Source organism: Gavia stellata, chromosome 3, assembly GCF_030936135.1.
Source record: "Gavia stellata isolate bGavSte3 chromosome 3, bGavSte3.hap2, whole genome shotgun sequence".
Classification (NCBI taxonomy): Eukaryota; Metazoa; Chordata; class Aves; order Gaviiformes; family Gaviidae; genus Gavia; species Gavia stellata.
The window spans coordinates 24447939-24462487 of record NC_082596.1 but is presented as its reverse complement, the minus strand read 5'-3'; the positions used below and the strand labels follow the sequence as shown (position 1 = coordinate 24462487).

At 35.5% G+C, this 14549-nt stretch overlaps 1 protein-coding gene across 1 annotated transcript in view; it reads left to right on the top strand.

The window, feature by feature from the left end:
• The window catches only part of VPS13B (vacuolar protein sorting 13 homolog B), a 490950-nt gene that overhangs the window by 282814 nt on the left and 193587 nt on the right, over nucleotides 1-14549 (top strand). The window contains exons 27-29 of the mRNA XM_059815701.1: nucleotides 1814-1955; nucleotides 3786-4194; nucleotides 10343-10454. Of these exons, the coding sequence (XP_059671684.1) occupies nucleotides 1814-1955; nucleotides 3786-4194; nucleotides 10343-10454 (663 nt within the window). The remainder of the gene's footprint in view (nucleotides 1-1813; nucleotides 1956-3785; nucleotides 4195-10342; nucleotides 10455-14549) is intronic.

Genomic DNA, 14549 nt, shown 5'->3' with positions numbered 1-14549 from the left:
GAACTTTTGATGTGTTAGCAAGTGCCAATATTTAATGATTTATGCTACCATACTCTTAGGTATCAGAAAGAGGTTTCTAAAAAAAATGGAGCTGTTTCTTTTGCTATGGCTTAGCAACACCATAATGCAGAGAACTAAGCTGATTATATGTGTCTGTGTGACACGCTGTAGTGTTACGCAGATGCACCCAGGTAAAATTTCAGTAATTAATGTCAGCCAGTGTATCATCAATATTACATACATTTAGGGTAGGTAGTTAGGCCTACTATATGTCTTGCAACTTTAACAAGTCTTGTTAGTTGAATAGTTTGCTGCACCAATGTGACTGCATTCATTTGGCACCCAGACACACAGTTCTGTAGAGACGTTGCATATGCCACCTTCTAGCTTGTATTGGCCATGAACACACCAGTCTTGACAAAATAAGAGAGAGCCTATGTAGTCTTTGATCAGCTGTATTAGTGTTTGCCACTACAGATCTGTAGATTGCGTTATGGGAGACAGAAATTAAAAGGAAGTAGAATAGTTGTTGTGTTAGTCCCTGAAAGGAAAAAAGTAGTTAAAAGCTTCAGAATGTTTTTTTGGCATTGAAAATGACTAAAATATTTAGGAGCACAAATCATGTTGACTTAGGAGCCGATGTCTGCAAGGTCTTATTGGGCATTTACTGTTCCCTATGTATAATAGGAAGGAGATTTAGTATCAACTTAGCAAAGTTACCAACATTTCTGAGACTTTTTTCTGATCAGCTGTCTAAAAAAAATTTTTTTAATTCCTGTTCTTTTGCCTGTTACAAATGCGGTTATTGTTTGTTCATATTGTAATATTTTATAATCAGAATTTGTACTTTATTTTTAAAAATCTTTTAAAATCAAGTCATGATGCTTTAAAATGCTTTGGAATCCCAGTAGCTAGGTGCTCTTAACAAGCTTCTTTGTCCACAGATTCTGTGGAAAGCTTGAGAGAAGGTACTTCACTCCCAGGACCCTAATGCTCCATTAGAAATGTTTTCAACTTCAGGGAGTTCTAGTTTGGTAAAGTTATGTTGAGGCTTTAATTTTTTTTTAATTTAACCAAAAAACTTGACAAAGTTGTTACTGTTCTCATTTATATTTCATAATCTCTTCAAAGTACCTTTAAATCTCTGTGGACGAAAACCAAAAGCAGAGAATAGATAAGGTGAACATTCTATCTTCCAGGCCAGGGGGAGACTGGCAGCCATTACATTTTGAAGGAATTTTTCTACAATGCAGAGAAAAGCTTTTGGTGAGATTTCTTTAGTAAACTAAGGTGCTTACCTGGATAACTATTCTTAAGCAACATATTTTTCTTTATTCTTATATATGTTAAAAAGAATGATTACAAGAACTGTAGTACAAAGCACATTTTAATACTTAATAGCTCATTTTTTGTAAATAATACTATGATTTTGAAATATATATATGAGTACAGCTTTTTGTTCACAGTTTCTTTGTTCTTGTAATCAATCTCCTCCTCATTCTAATAAAGGTATCTGCTGAAAATCCAGGGGTAAGTCTCTTTTCTGTATGCAGGATTTTACTGTACTTTTATTATTGTGTATCTTGACCTCTTGCTATAGGTTGTCCTTTCACATAAAATTTTACAAAGTTTCTTGCTTGATCTGATTAATTTCAGCTTTTTAGGAAGAGGTATGGTATAGGCTTTATGTTGCATTTACATAGAAATGTGCAAGTTTAATGTAGTTTTGTTTTGCTTATAGCAATTATTCTTTTCCTTTTTTTTTTTTTTGCTTTTTATCTTCCCTCTTCCATGCCTCGTTCATTACCTCAAGCCTCGGGGAAGATTCTTGGTCTCTGGGGCAATATGGAGGTGTGTTCCTTTCCTGTACTGACAAGCTGAACAGACGTACCTTGTTGGTTCGACCGACCAGCAAGCAGGACCCTTTCAGTAATTTCTCTGGCTTCTTTCCTTCTGTAAGAATCTTTTTTTAAAAGTTTTAGTACGGAACTTCCACTAATAAATGCCAGGTGGAGTAAAAAAAAAAAAAAAAAAAAAAAAAAAAACAAAAAACCCCACTCAAATGGCTTTAGGTTCTTGTCATCTAAATTTTTTTTCGTACTGAATATATTTATTGCTTATATTGATTGTATTAGTTGTGTTAGCTCCCTCTTATTCTTTAGTAATAGTTGTCAGTCGTTTTTAGTAGATGTGGGAATGAGGGTTGATGGTTCACAACCTGGTACATAACAGCAGTCCACTGAAGTAAATGGGATTCATTTGTATTAAAAATGAGCACATACAGTAATGTCTGGAGACCAAAATACATAAAAGCCAGTACTGAATGCTGCATTTTGTTCATGTAATTCTGGTATCCACTTAGGGATTTAAGTACTTTGTATTACTACAATATATCTTTATGCAACCTTTTAAAATTACTTCTTACAATTATGATAATGCAACAATTAAGACTCAAATATGAAATTGTTTCTTTTGAATGTTTGGAACATTACTTGCTGACTCAGAATATCTCACTGTGAGATATTTAACCCCTTTTTTCTTGCCTGTTTATACGTGGAAGACTGTGTTATGGCATTGGGCTCTTTATCTTCACAGATGTATGGCTGTATAGAATCTTTTTGTTAGTGGAAGTTCTGTGTGGTCTGATTTATTTTCATCGTGAATATCGATTAGTAATACTTCCTCTTATTCTGTTTGTTTCAGATCTTATAGGAAATTAACTTACTAATTTGTTTTAATTCACTTAATCGTAAAAGCTTCCAGTTTTTCAGCATTTAAGTTATGTATCCTGTTTATTTAAGACATGTTGTTCTTCTATTAACAAGTTTTAAATTACATTAAATTGTTCTTAATCAAATTTAAGATGCTGAAAGAAGGAACTACTTGCAAAATGTAGTTGCTTTCATTTGTGCTCACATGATTAAATCTAATATTTAAACAATCTTACAGAATTCTATCAAAATGTTTATTACACTGTTAAAATAATGGGTTTCCTAGTTGTTATTTTTACATTCTTCACTCACTAACAATGTATGACTGAAAGACTTTCAAAGATAATATGAAAACTGTATTATACATCTTCTGGTAGCTAAGTATCTAATTGTTATCTCTAGCTAGGATATCTGTCCTATAAGTGAAAGAATCTGTTATTTCTAAAGTACAGTGCAATGTATCTTTAAGTGATGTGCTTTAGCACGTGGTACAGTTATTCTCTTTAAATACTCAGAGGTGATGAGGGCAAAACCAGCTCAATTCTTAGAGTATTTAGTTGACTATGGGTGGTTTATACACCCGTGTTTAGAAGGAGTGAAGCTCTCTCAGCACCCAAGCATTATTTTAGCACCTATGGTGTTTGCACATATAGAAGGAACAATGCAAGGGAGTAAGATCTAATTCTAAAATGTCTAAAGTGAACGAGAAATCAAAATACATAACTGTGTGAAAAATTATCAGAAAGTTTTCGTAAACTTAGACTCTTGAATATATGGGGGTTTTTTGGCTGAATGGATTTTAATTTCATACAACATAAATGATCAGAAAAGAAAAAAATGTTCAGCAATTCGTAGTTTTAGCTGACACAATACAGTGGAGTGTGGACACACTGTGGACAAATTGTCCATTCAAAAAAATTAAGGAATTTTTTTCTATTATTCAGAGACAGTGGAGAGCTATTAGAAAATATAGAAACCTAAGCATACTAGCTTAACAGAGAATATGGTAATTGATGGATGTTATATGTGTACATTTTTGCAGCAGTTTATTTTTTTTTTTTTTCCTTGAAACAGACAACTGCAAAACTTTTAGATGGCTCACACCAACAACATGGATTTCTTTCTGTCACTTATACCAAAGCTGTGACAAAAAATGTCCGGCACAAACTGATATCAAGAAATGAACGAAGAACATTCCATAAGCTATCAGAAGGTCACACTGATGGTTCTCCTCACTTTCTTCATGAAATCCTTCTCTCTGCTCAGGCCTTTGATGTGGTCCTCTGTTTTCCTTTGCTTAGTGCAATTGCAAGCATTTTTCAAGCCAGGTTACGGAGGAGTCAAAAGGAGAAAAGAAAATCACCAGGCCAACCTATGAGGACTCATGCTCTAACTTCACGCAACTTGCCTCTGATTTATATCAACACTGGTGTAATAAGAGTATTCTTTCCCAAAAATGAGGAAGATCGTCATACTGCAGAAGGTACAGCATTTTATGTTAGAGATTTTTTGCTGTTCAGCATTGTAGACAAATACTCTGAATTAAGTTGCTGACCATTGCTAGGGCCTTCAGTTTTAAGGGTCAGAGTCACAAAATATCTAACATTCATGCTACTGTTCTGCAGATTTGCTGAAAAGTTTTTTTAGGTATTTATTTGATCTTTGCTTTCCCAGTACCTATGGAGTTTGCATTTAAAAGATTATTATAAAAAAGAAAAAATGGTCAAGAATTATGGAAAGAGAACTTAACCCAATCCTGCAGTGGTGATTCTTGTGTCAGCTCTCATTACGCTGTTACCAGTTCAGTCTTCCATAGATGGATGTTCCAGTGATGGAGGGTAAGCAAGGTACCTTAGCTTTTGTGGAAATTGACACCTAGAAAACCATGCAATAGTGAAGCAGGTAGATAGTCTAGTTCAGTTTGGAGAACGGTATTAAAATGTACCTTGTGATTGATGCCCAACAGATGATAAAGTTTATCATTTATTTAGTAAGTCTTAATTGAAGCTATTCAGACTCTTTTATGTAAGAGGCTTTCAGGTATTTACAGAGGTGTGAATAGCATAAGCTGTTCTTTCAAACAACAGTAAGTAGCCATTTGATATATGGATAATACTTTTTTCTGTAAGAAATTATTTTCCCTTCATACATAAAATATATTTGCATCCCTAGTACAATCTTTATATATTAATAAAGAGATGCTGACATTAAAATTACACCTTGTAACAGCTAGCGGGAATGCGATCACTTCCATTACCAACAATTCTTCTAGAGAGCAAAAAAATAAAAGGAAAAAAGTGTTTTACTGGTGTCATGATATGTTTACTTAAGTCCTGTAGGTATGGGGGATTTTTTACCGTTATGTACGATAGCACACAATATAATCCTAAGAGTATAGTCTTTAGATTTTTCTCATAACCTAATTGCAAGAAGTGCAGACAGTGAGAATTTACATAGATCATTTTTTTGCCAGCGTCCTCTACAATTTTCCAACTGGGAATGCTGAAAACACAGGAAGATAAAATTAGACTGGCTGTGTTGGCAAGAAAGAATTATGATTCTAGTTGGAAGGGAGTTCTAGGGCATGCTGTCAAGGAAACCTTTTTTAAAAGTACGTTTTTGTAGCTCTGTAGCTGTGTACTTCATTAAAAAGAAATTATAAAAAACTTAGTCTTGTTGCTATCCCTTGCTTGAAAATGCATGCAAAGAACAGAATTGCCATAGTTAAGCATAAATGTAGGAAGAAAAACTAGGTATGCTTTTAAAGAATAAAGCTAAAGATCAGCTTTACTAAATTAATAGGAAAGCCAGCTAACCTCTTCCACTCGAAAATTCTGAAATATCATCACTATGAAAATCAGTAACATTCTCCTTTCGTTTCTTCCTTCACCCCAGATTTTTCCAAATTCTCGTCTGTTCCTGAATGTGAAATAAATGGCTTCTCTCTTCTACTGCTTATTGTCTTGAAGAACAATAGAAATTAAAAACAATAATAAGGAGTAGGAGTTGAATATGACGCACGTTACTGGTGTGCTAGGTCAGAAAAGTGTTATATATTGTGGAGATATATCACCGTAAGACGTCATTCATCATTTATTGATTAAGAGAGATTTTTAATCCAGTAAGATTTTTGTGTTTCAAGTTGTGATCACTGCAGTAAAAGTAGAAAAACAATGACCTGAATTTCCTCTCTAGTCAATTTTGTCTGCTGTTCATACCTTGTAGTAGCTAGTGATAGCTACCAGAACTATCCTGCCCCCCCCAAAAAACACATGTAACTGTAACTTTATATGTAGAGTTAAAAAAACCCCAAATCTGTTCTTTACTCGTGCAGTCCAAAACCAGACTTGCACAATGAACTGTGGTACACAAACTCTATGAAATAATCAAAATAATGTTTTTTCCCCTGAGGAATTTACATATACGCATGCATGAATACACCCACACAATTTTATAACACTTTAGTTTCATGGGTTTTGCAGCAGCACCAGATTAGCATTTCTTTTTGTGGTGGACTTGAGGGCAGCATTCTATCCTAGGCAATAAGCAATGCTGCTTTCCCTCAGGTATTTGTTAATACATCAGGTGGTGTTTCAAGCTCTGGCCAACAGCCCACAATTACTTAGTGATGAAGTAAAGACAACTAAATATATGAAAGCAATATATAACAAAGAGGAATAAGAGTTACTGCATAGCATAACACTATAAATAAGAATTGTAAATTGCAAGAAACTGATAAGAAGTGGTAAAGACAGGGAAAATCCACATCTGGCTGGTTTGAGGACAATAGGAACTTTTTTTTAGTATGTACTAGGAGTAAAATATCAGGAATCACTAGAAAGGACATGATAAATTTGTTGACAGTGAAAAAGAAAAGGCAGCATACTGAGTAAACGTATGCCCTGCATTTGTAGAAGTGATATATTCTTGTCACATGAGCATGATTCTCTACTTTGAAGTCTGTCGTAACATATGGGCTGTAACATCCTCCTTGCTTACTATTAAACAGTTTCAAATCAGTATGACTGAGTGACTTGTGCTCAGGGATCTTAGTCTTCTGAGGCTAATTTTTAACACACCTTGGAAGAGCAGGTTTTAGACAGCTGAAGATGTATCTAGTAATTGAAAAGTGTGATGTTCAAATAAAATTAAGACAGGTAGTTTTATTGCTCTCCCTCAGAGAACATAAAGGAAAAAAATCTATTACAGGATTCAGTTAATAAAGAATTACATATTTGTTACAGGATAATAAATATGGTTTTATGGAAAATTAGTCTTGTTAAACACATCTGATTTCCATTCCTCGTTATGGTGTCAATTCTTAGTTGATAAAAAGTTTGCAAAGTTTTGATACGCTTAGACTTTTGTAGGGAGTTTGACATCGTGTCTCATGGTATTCTAATTTAAACATATACCCATACAATATCTGTGGAAATGTTAAATTAATTAAAAATAGCTAACCAGAAGTCTAAAAAAAACCCACCAAGTTGTCAATTGGAAATAGTAAGTGAAATTGGTATTTAATAATCTGAAAGTAAATAAAAAAACATTGCTGCTAGTATCAACGTATGTTGCAAAGAATTTCCTGAGGAAAGTAATGTTAAAGACTCTATAGGCCATGCATCTGGATCACTGTGCTTACATCATTGCTTGTAGAAAATATACTAAATCTTCTAAATCGCAAGTTATACATCAAGGAAACAATTTATGCTGACTATATCTTCAGGACTGGAGAGACTATCCTGGGAAACAGTGGCTGAAAACAGCTTAAGGGTCACAGTGGACTTAGTGAAAAGAAATAAGGGAGGTAGCTGTACTTCTGCATGTGGCAGATGATGGGATATCATGTCTAATTTGCTTTCTATTATAAAAATGGGTATTGATAAAAGTGAAGAGGGTGCTGAAAAGCACCACAAATGTTAATCAAGTTCTGGAGAAGAAGCCTTATAAGGAAGGATTAAAAGAGCATAATGTGTTTAGCTCAGCAAAAAGAGGACTGAGATGAGTGGGTAAAACCAAGTGAGGTTGTGAACAACATTATTACAATTGGGTCTGTAAGTTTTTCCTAGATTCTACTTATATTGTGTAGTGTAGACTTTTTTTCCCCCTCAAATTTTTAAACACTTATAATGTCTGTGATTATGTTTCCTACATTATTCCCATATTTTGAAAAGCTAATGGGAGAATTCATGTGTTAATGAATGGAGATACGAATTCATCATCCTAAGTCATGACTCAGATTACCACTCATTAAAAAACAGCTGAAAATATTAATGCCTGTAATCCTTTCTGGTTTAAGAATGACTTAATTTCTTGACCTACAGGAAGCTGTAGACAAAAGAACCATGCCCAGCCTTGAAAAAAAAGTCCTAAACCACTTACATAATAGAGACTGCGATGAGTAGTCCGTGTTTATTTTGCCTTGCTCAGTGTCAGAGACAAATTAGAATTCTTAGCCTAAGATATATTTTATTAAGAACCACTTCCCAGAACAAGGCATTTGCCACCTAATTAAGATGCAATTACAATCTGAAGTATATTTAATACCGTCACTCCTTTTTCTTATCTGAGTATCAGAAAAAAAAATCCAACACGTTAAGTGTACAGTGGCAGGAAATCTAATATTTAGTACAATGCCTTACTCATTTTTCAGCTCATCAAATTGTTTTTCAACTCATCAAGTGTGTCCAGAGCAGGGCGACGAAGCTGGTGAGGGGTCTGGAGCACAAGTCTTATGAGGAGCAGCTGAGGGAACTGGGGTTGTTTAGTCTGTGGAAGAGGAGGCTGAGGGGAGACCTCATCGCTCTCTACAATTACCTGAAAGGGGGTTGCAGAGATGTGAGTGTTGGTCTCTTCTCCCAAGTGACTAGCAACAGGACAAGAGGAAATGGCTGCAAGTTGTGCCAGGGGAGGTTCAGGCTGGATATTAGGAAAAATGTCTTTACTGAGAGAGTGGTGAGACACTGGAATAAGCTGCCCTGGGAGGTGGTGGAGTCACCCTCACTGGAGGTGTTCAAGGAACGTGTGGACGCAGCATTGTGGGACATGGTTTAATGGGCATGGTGGTGTTGGTTGATGGTTGGACTTGATGATCTTACAGGTCTTTTCCAACCTTAGTGATTCTGCGAAATATGATTTCTGATATAATGACAAACAGGATTTTGTTGTCAGCTTAACTTTTCTATCTTAGTTCTGGCAACCAAACCCTCTGTATATGGTTTCGCTCTGCTTTGAGTCTGAAGAATTTGACTTCACTTTTTAAGTAGATGAGGTTCTTTTTAAGTAAATGCCTTGTTTTCTGATTTAGTTGTGTGTCGGAACTGGTGTTACCACTCTGCTGCATGTTTACTGTGGTATTCCCTACAATTGTTTCAAAATATATTAGAATTTCTGTGAATTCTATGATTTCTTGCGTCTGTTTAAAAGTATACATATGTGTGTGTATATATATAGCTGCAAAGTATGGTGTCTTATTCACCAAGACATTAATGAGTCTGGAGGAGCCATTTTTTAAGCTCATAAATTTTGGTGGTTCTTTCCACACCAAGCATTTCACTCTTCAGTATAATATTTAAACTCTGTTCTGCTACTATCATTTTGTTTTCAGAACTCATATATGAGAGTCTTGCAGAACTTCCCTGGGCATGGGAGCAAGTGTGATGTTGTTCCATGCTTGTTATATATCACGCTGGTGTGTTGCAGTGAACCATTTCACTTCAGATCATGAACTCTTTGAGCTTGCATCGCATGTTCTCAGGACCTTCCTAGTTACTATGGAGTCTTCTGAGCAGAAGCTTATCCGAATGCTTTTTATATGTCTGTGTCTGCTGAGAAGGAGATGCAGTAGACTCGGTCTTTTCCTGTAAGAAAACTTCACAGTTTGTTTACTACAAGAAATGTGGTACTATTTTTTTCTGGGCAGAACTTTGGTTTTCTATCTAATATGACCACTGCTTTTAAAACTAAGAATTTGTACATGTGGCTGAAATTTGAATGTGATGGAGATGAAGTGGAAAGCAGACATTTTTCTTCTTGGAGTAATTTTGCTATTGATGTGGAAATTACTGTCCAGTACTACAGTCTTGTTCTTTGTATGTGTCAGATTTCAGATTCTCTTGTTTCAGTTCTTGTGTTTGAACTTTTCATGTGTGTTGCAACCCATACCAAATGCTACTAGGACGGTTACATTGTAATATCCTGCAGTGTTTTACATCTAAAGGACCTAGGCCCATGTTAAAAAGGATGCATGATTCAGAGTGCTTTACATGCTGATGTTGCAGCAGATAATTATTGAAGAAACAGACAGATCACAAAGAAGTCTGTGGGATCAACATTACATTGGACAAAAAAAGTTGAAATAGAAAAGCATCAGAGAAAACGAGAAGTCACAGACCAGGATTTAGTTGTGTGACAAAACTCTGTGGGGAAACTAAATGACAATAGTTTTGTCTCACGTATCGCAACATTATGATTTTATGGCGCTTTTTTGCATTAGTTGTTGCTCCTGAGCAGAACTGAATCCTTAGCAGACATTCTTATTTAGGGTTTTTTAGAGCAATAGTTTGTCAGTGTTTCTGATATGTGCATTTGACTTTTAATCAAACACATATTTTCTTTTCTCCTAACTACAGCTAATCCAGCAATTAAAGAAGACACTTTGGTTCTCAAGATTGGATCCGTCTCTATGGCTCCTCAGGCTGACAACCCTCTTAGTAGAGCTGTGCTCAGAAAAGACGTTTATCAGTAAGTGTTGGGGGAGGGGTTTGGGTTTTCATGTATGGTCTCAGAAAAATTCATTTTGGGAGAAGTTAATTGATCAATAAAATGGGTACGTGCAGCCTGTAAAAATACTTTTCACATACAATCTTTTGATATTCAAAACCAGGTTTTTCTGATTTTCTTCACTTGTGGGCTTTCAAATCCATTTAGACAAATCAAGTTCTTCTGTGAAGTGCTGATGAATAACAGAATTTAAATGTCAAGTCATTACGAAGCTTAAGCTCACAGATGAGAACATTTTAAGAGGCTTTCTTTTATTCAGCTACTACTAAGTTCACCTAAGAAAAAAGGAAATTTTTTGTGACTACCAAAGTGCTCAGTAGCCATATAGTGTGAAGGAGATAGATCTTAATAATATAAATTGTAAACATATATATAAACTGTAGGATTCTTGATGTCATGTAGATCAAAGCTTAAAGGAACGCAAACTTCTAAGGAGCTCTTTCCCAGTAAACACATTTTCTGTGAAAATGTCATGCTCTGGATTGTGTCACTAAGTATGTGCAAACCACACTAATCATATATAGGCAGCAAAACTGGTGAACATATGTAATCAACATGATAAAAGTAATATATGATCCTTAGTAGAGTTGGCACTGTTGCCAGACATGAAAGTAGGGTTGCAAATAATACCAAGTGAGAAAAGTCACAGAAATACAGATGAACAAGTGTCTTATACTTCCCGTTGGTCTGTTTTTCAGATGTGGCAATATTTTTAACTACTTCATAGTGCTCTTCAATAGACATTACAAACATCAAAATCTTTTCCCAGCAGTAAAACATTTACTGCCTAGAAAATGACAGCAAGTTTTACTTTTTATCAAGACTAGGATTTTTAGGAGACCATGAAATACCTCCTGTTTCTCTTCTGATCACTTAGAAGTTGTAAGAGAATCTTTTTCTCCATATTTGCATGTGGAAATATTTAAATTAGTGGGTTTGCTTGTATGTTTAGTTATAATAGTTTACTCTTTTTTTTTTTTTTTTAATGAGCATTGTATCTATTGTATTATGGAGCTTTCATGGAAGAAAATTTACAGCCTGGCTCCAGCAATGGCTTTGGGTGGCAGGGCCTGATCCAACTCTTAATGTGCCCACAGATAAAAGAGGTCTTCCCAACATTTGTACAAGTTTTTCGTGCTTCTGCCCCCTCTGTCTGAGGAGGTTCCCATCTGATACCTGCTTTGAGAGTTACAGAACCAAATGTAGGTTTCACTCTTCTTCTCACAGCAACCAAAAATTTATCAGAAAAATCTGCTATCATAAAGAGGAATCTGCAAGTTCCAGTTTCCGTAAGGTCGTTTCTGTCACCTAGGGGAACTGTGCAATGTTCCTTGTATGCACATTACAAATCAGTGAGTAAGCACCAAGAGAGATGTGATATACATCTGAAATCAATGAAGCTATGCCAATTTACATTTGAGTCTGATATCTTTGCATCTGTGGCTCTACCTGAAATGCAGAAATTCTGTGCCTTTCAAACCAAAAGTCACTCAGTTGCTTTAAAGGTTCTGATGCCCTTTATGGGTCTCTGGGTCTTAATGTTCCGGACTAGATTTGTGCAGTGTAGATTTGTTTTTCATAGTTTTATACAGTTACAGTATGCTCCAGTCCTTCTTTAGAAATTGAGACACCAAATGGGTAAGGTAGAAATAAGCACTGGGCCACAGACATCTCTAATCTGACTGTTACTGGCTTTTTTGTGACCAGTCTCACAACATCATACTTCCTGTGTCTTTTTCTGAGAAATGTCTGCCATTTTCAGTAATTTCCTCTAACTGCTTCAGTGACCATTCTTTTAATTTCTCAGCAGCTGTCAAATGACTCAGTCTTATCTTTGTTCCTTTAATCATCCAATTATACTAGCTTTAGTGTTTTTAAAATACGTCAGGGCAGAGTGTCAAGTTACTTTGCAGAGTTTTATGAGGCAATATTGAAGTTGGTAGTGGGTGGTCTTTCGGTTTTCAGAAGAGGGTTCCTATTTTGTTTAAGCAACCAAGCTTCAACGCTTTCGAGCAATATGAATTAATGTTTTTTAATTAAAAATATTAAGATTCCAGTTTGGAGTGAAAGTAGATGCAGTTTCTAATTACGGTTTCTTTGATCCAGAACATACTGTAGTTACAGAAGCATGGTTGAAGATAGCTGTTCATTTTCTTACATGGCAGTCACTGCTGTTAGACCAGTGGATTTGTGAGTGGAGTTAATTTCACCAATTGTCAGTTTTTCTTTAGAAAATAAGGTAATACAAAGGTTTCTGTATTGTTAGGGCAAGACACACAGTCTGTATTCAAGGAAAAAAACCACAGTGGGATATTTTTAATGCATAGGCCTGATGTTAGCATTTGTTTTTCCAAACATGAGATTTCTTAACTTACACAGTATTTGCCCTTTTTAACCTGTCCACGGTAGATGGTACTAGATAGCAAAAATGTGTAACTGGAGCTAATACAGAATACTTAAACTCAAGTGGTAAAATAAGCAAACCCACAAAATGTGTAATTTATCTATTTTGGTGAAAGATTTCTTAATAAATATCAACAGAGGTACAAGTAGTACAATATCCAGCGTAAGAGACTCTAAAAGAAAAATTACAGCAGCCTGTTAATTACTGAAGAATTAGCTGCTAGAGCATTCTAATAATCCCAACATGTCATCTTCTGTCTTTTTCCAACCTCTCTTCTCCTCTAATTTGCTGTTGCTGCTTTTAATAGAATAAAAGAAAATAAATCATTGTCTGAACCACTGTCTTTACAGTGTTTCTGGAGTGGGGATACAAACTTAATTTGCGGTGTCACTTTGGTTTAAACAATCTTCTGTTTAGGTCTGAACTACAACCACATGCAATTAATGTCACTTTTGTAGTGTTTCATGAGAAAGAAGAATTTTTGCTTCTCATTTAGAAACTGTTCTTTTAGTAAAGGCTGAGAAACTTTTTCATGTCTAAAGGCTGAATAGAATTTCCAAATATCTTTTGAATTTGTCCCATGAATGTCCTCATATATCATTAACAGAATGCCAGTGCATAAAAGTTAAATCTGGTATGGCTGCAGGTCATACTAAGTAAATCAGACCGCTTCTGGCCTGTAAGCTGAAGTGACTCCATCTATGTCTTAGGAAAAATAGCTTACTTGCTTAACTTGGAGAGGGAACTAAATTGAAAATGGAATGTTGGAAAAATAATGTGCCCCAGAAGTTTGGGCACAAATATTTTTTCAGGTGATTATTGGAAGTTGGAAAGAAATGTATTGACATAGTAACTTCAGTTTTCTTATACCGTATAAAAATTAATCTAAAATAACTATTTCCTTCAGTAGAAAACAGACTAATTTAGTTTAGACTATTAATATATGTAGTAAACTAAGATGCATGTACCATAACAGTAAATATAGGGCTCCTGAAAGAAGTACAGTGACACATTTTTAGCTGGTCATAGTAAGAGACAATTTGTCCTTTCCAATTTTTTTTTTTTACTACTAAATCCTAGGAGTTGGTTTGTTTGTTTTAATGATTTCTCATGAATTTCTGATTCTTAAACCCAGCTAAGGTGTGTTTGTCTTCAACAAATATGACCAGAATTGTATGTTCCCATCAAGAAACTGCCAGTTCTGTGGAGCGGAACTCTTGTAGATACCAGAAGGCCTTGGGATGGGGCCAGGGAGCAGATTAAAGGAGATTTTTGGATAAGGATGCAAGTGAGGCAGCTGCCTAGCCTGGCTCTAAAGAGCAGTAAGAGCAGTTAATTAAAACTGTGGAGGACTCAGATAGTCAGTGTAAATGAAGTTTCTGAAGTTTCTGCTAAGCAGTGAAGGAGAGAACCACATTTTTGTGGGTTTTAATTACCTGATCATATTAAACTTGGGATTGGGGGGGGCGCTGCTGCTTGGAGACGACTCAGCAGGCTACAGGAGAAACAAGATGATGTGGTCATTTCTTGGCTCGTGTGATCGTGCTGTGTATGTTAGAACTTTTGAAGTGGCCAAATGAATTGTCAAATACATATAACAAAACAGAGAAAGGTCTAGCTGTTTTGGGGAGGAAGAGTGCTGAGATAGAGAA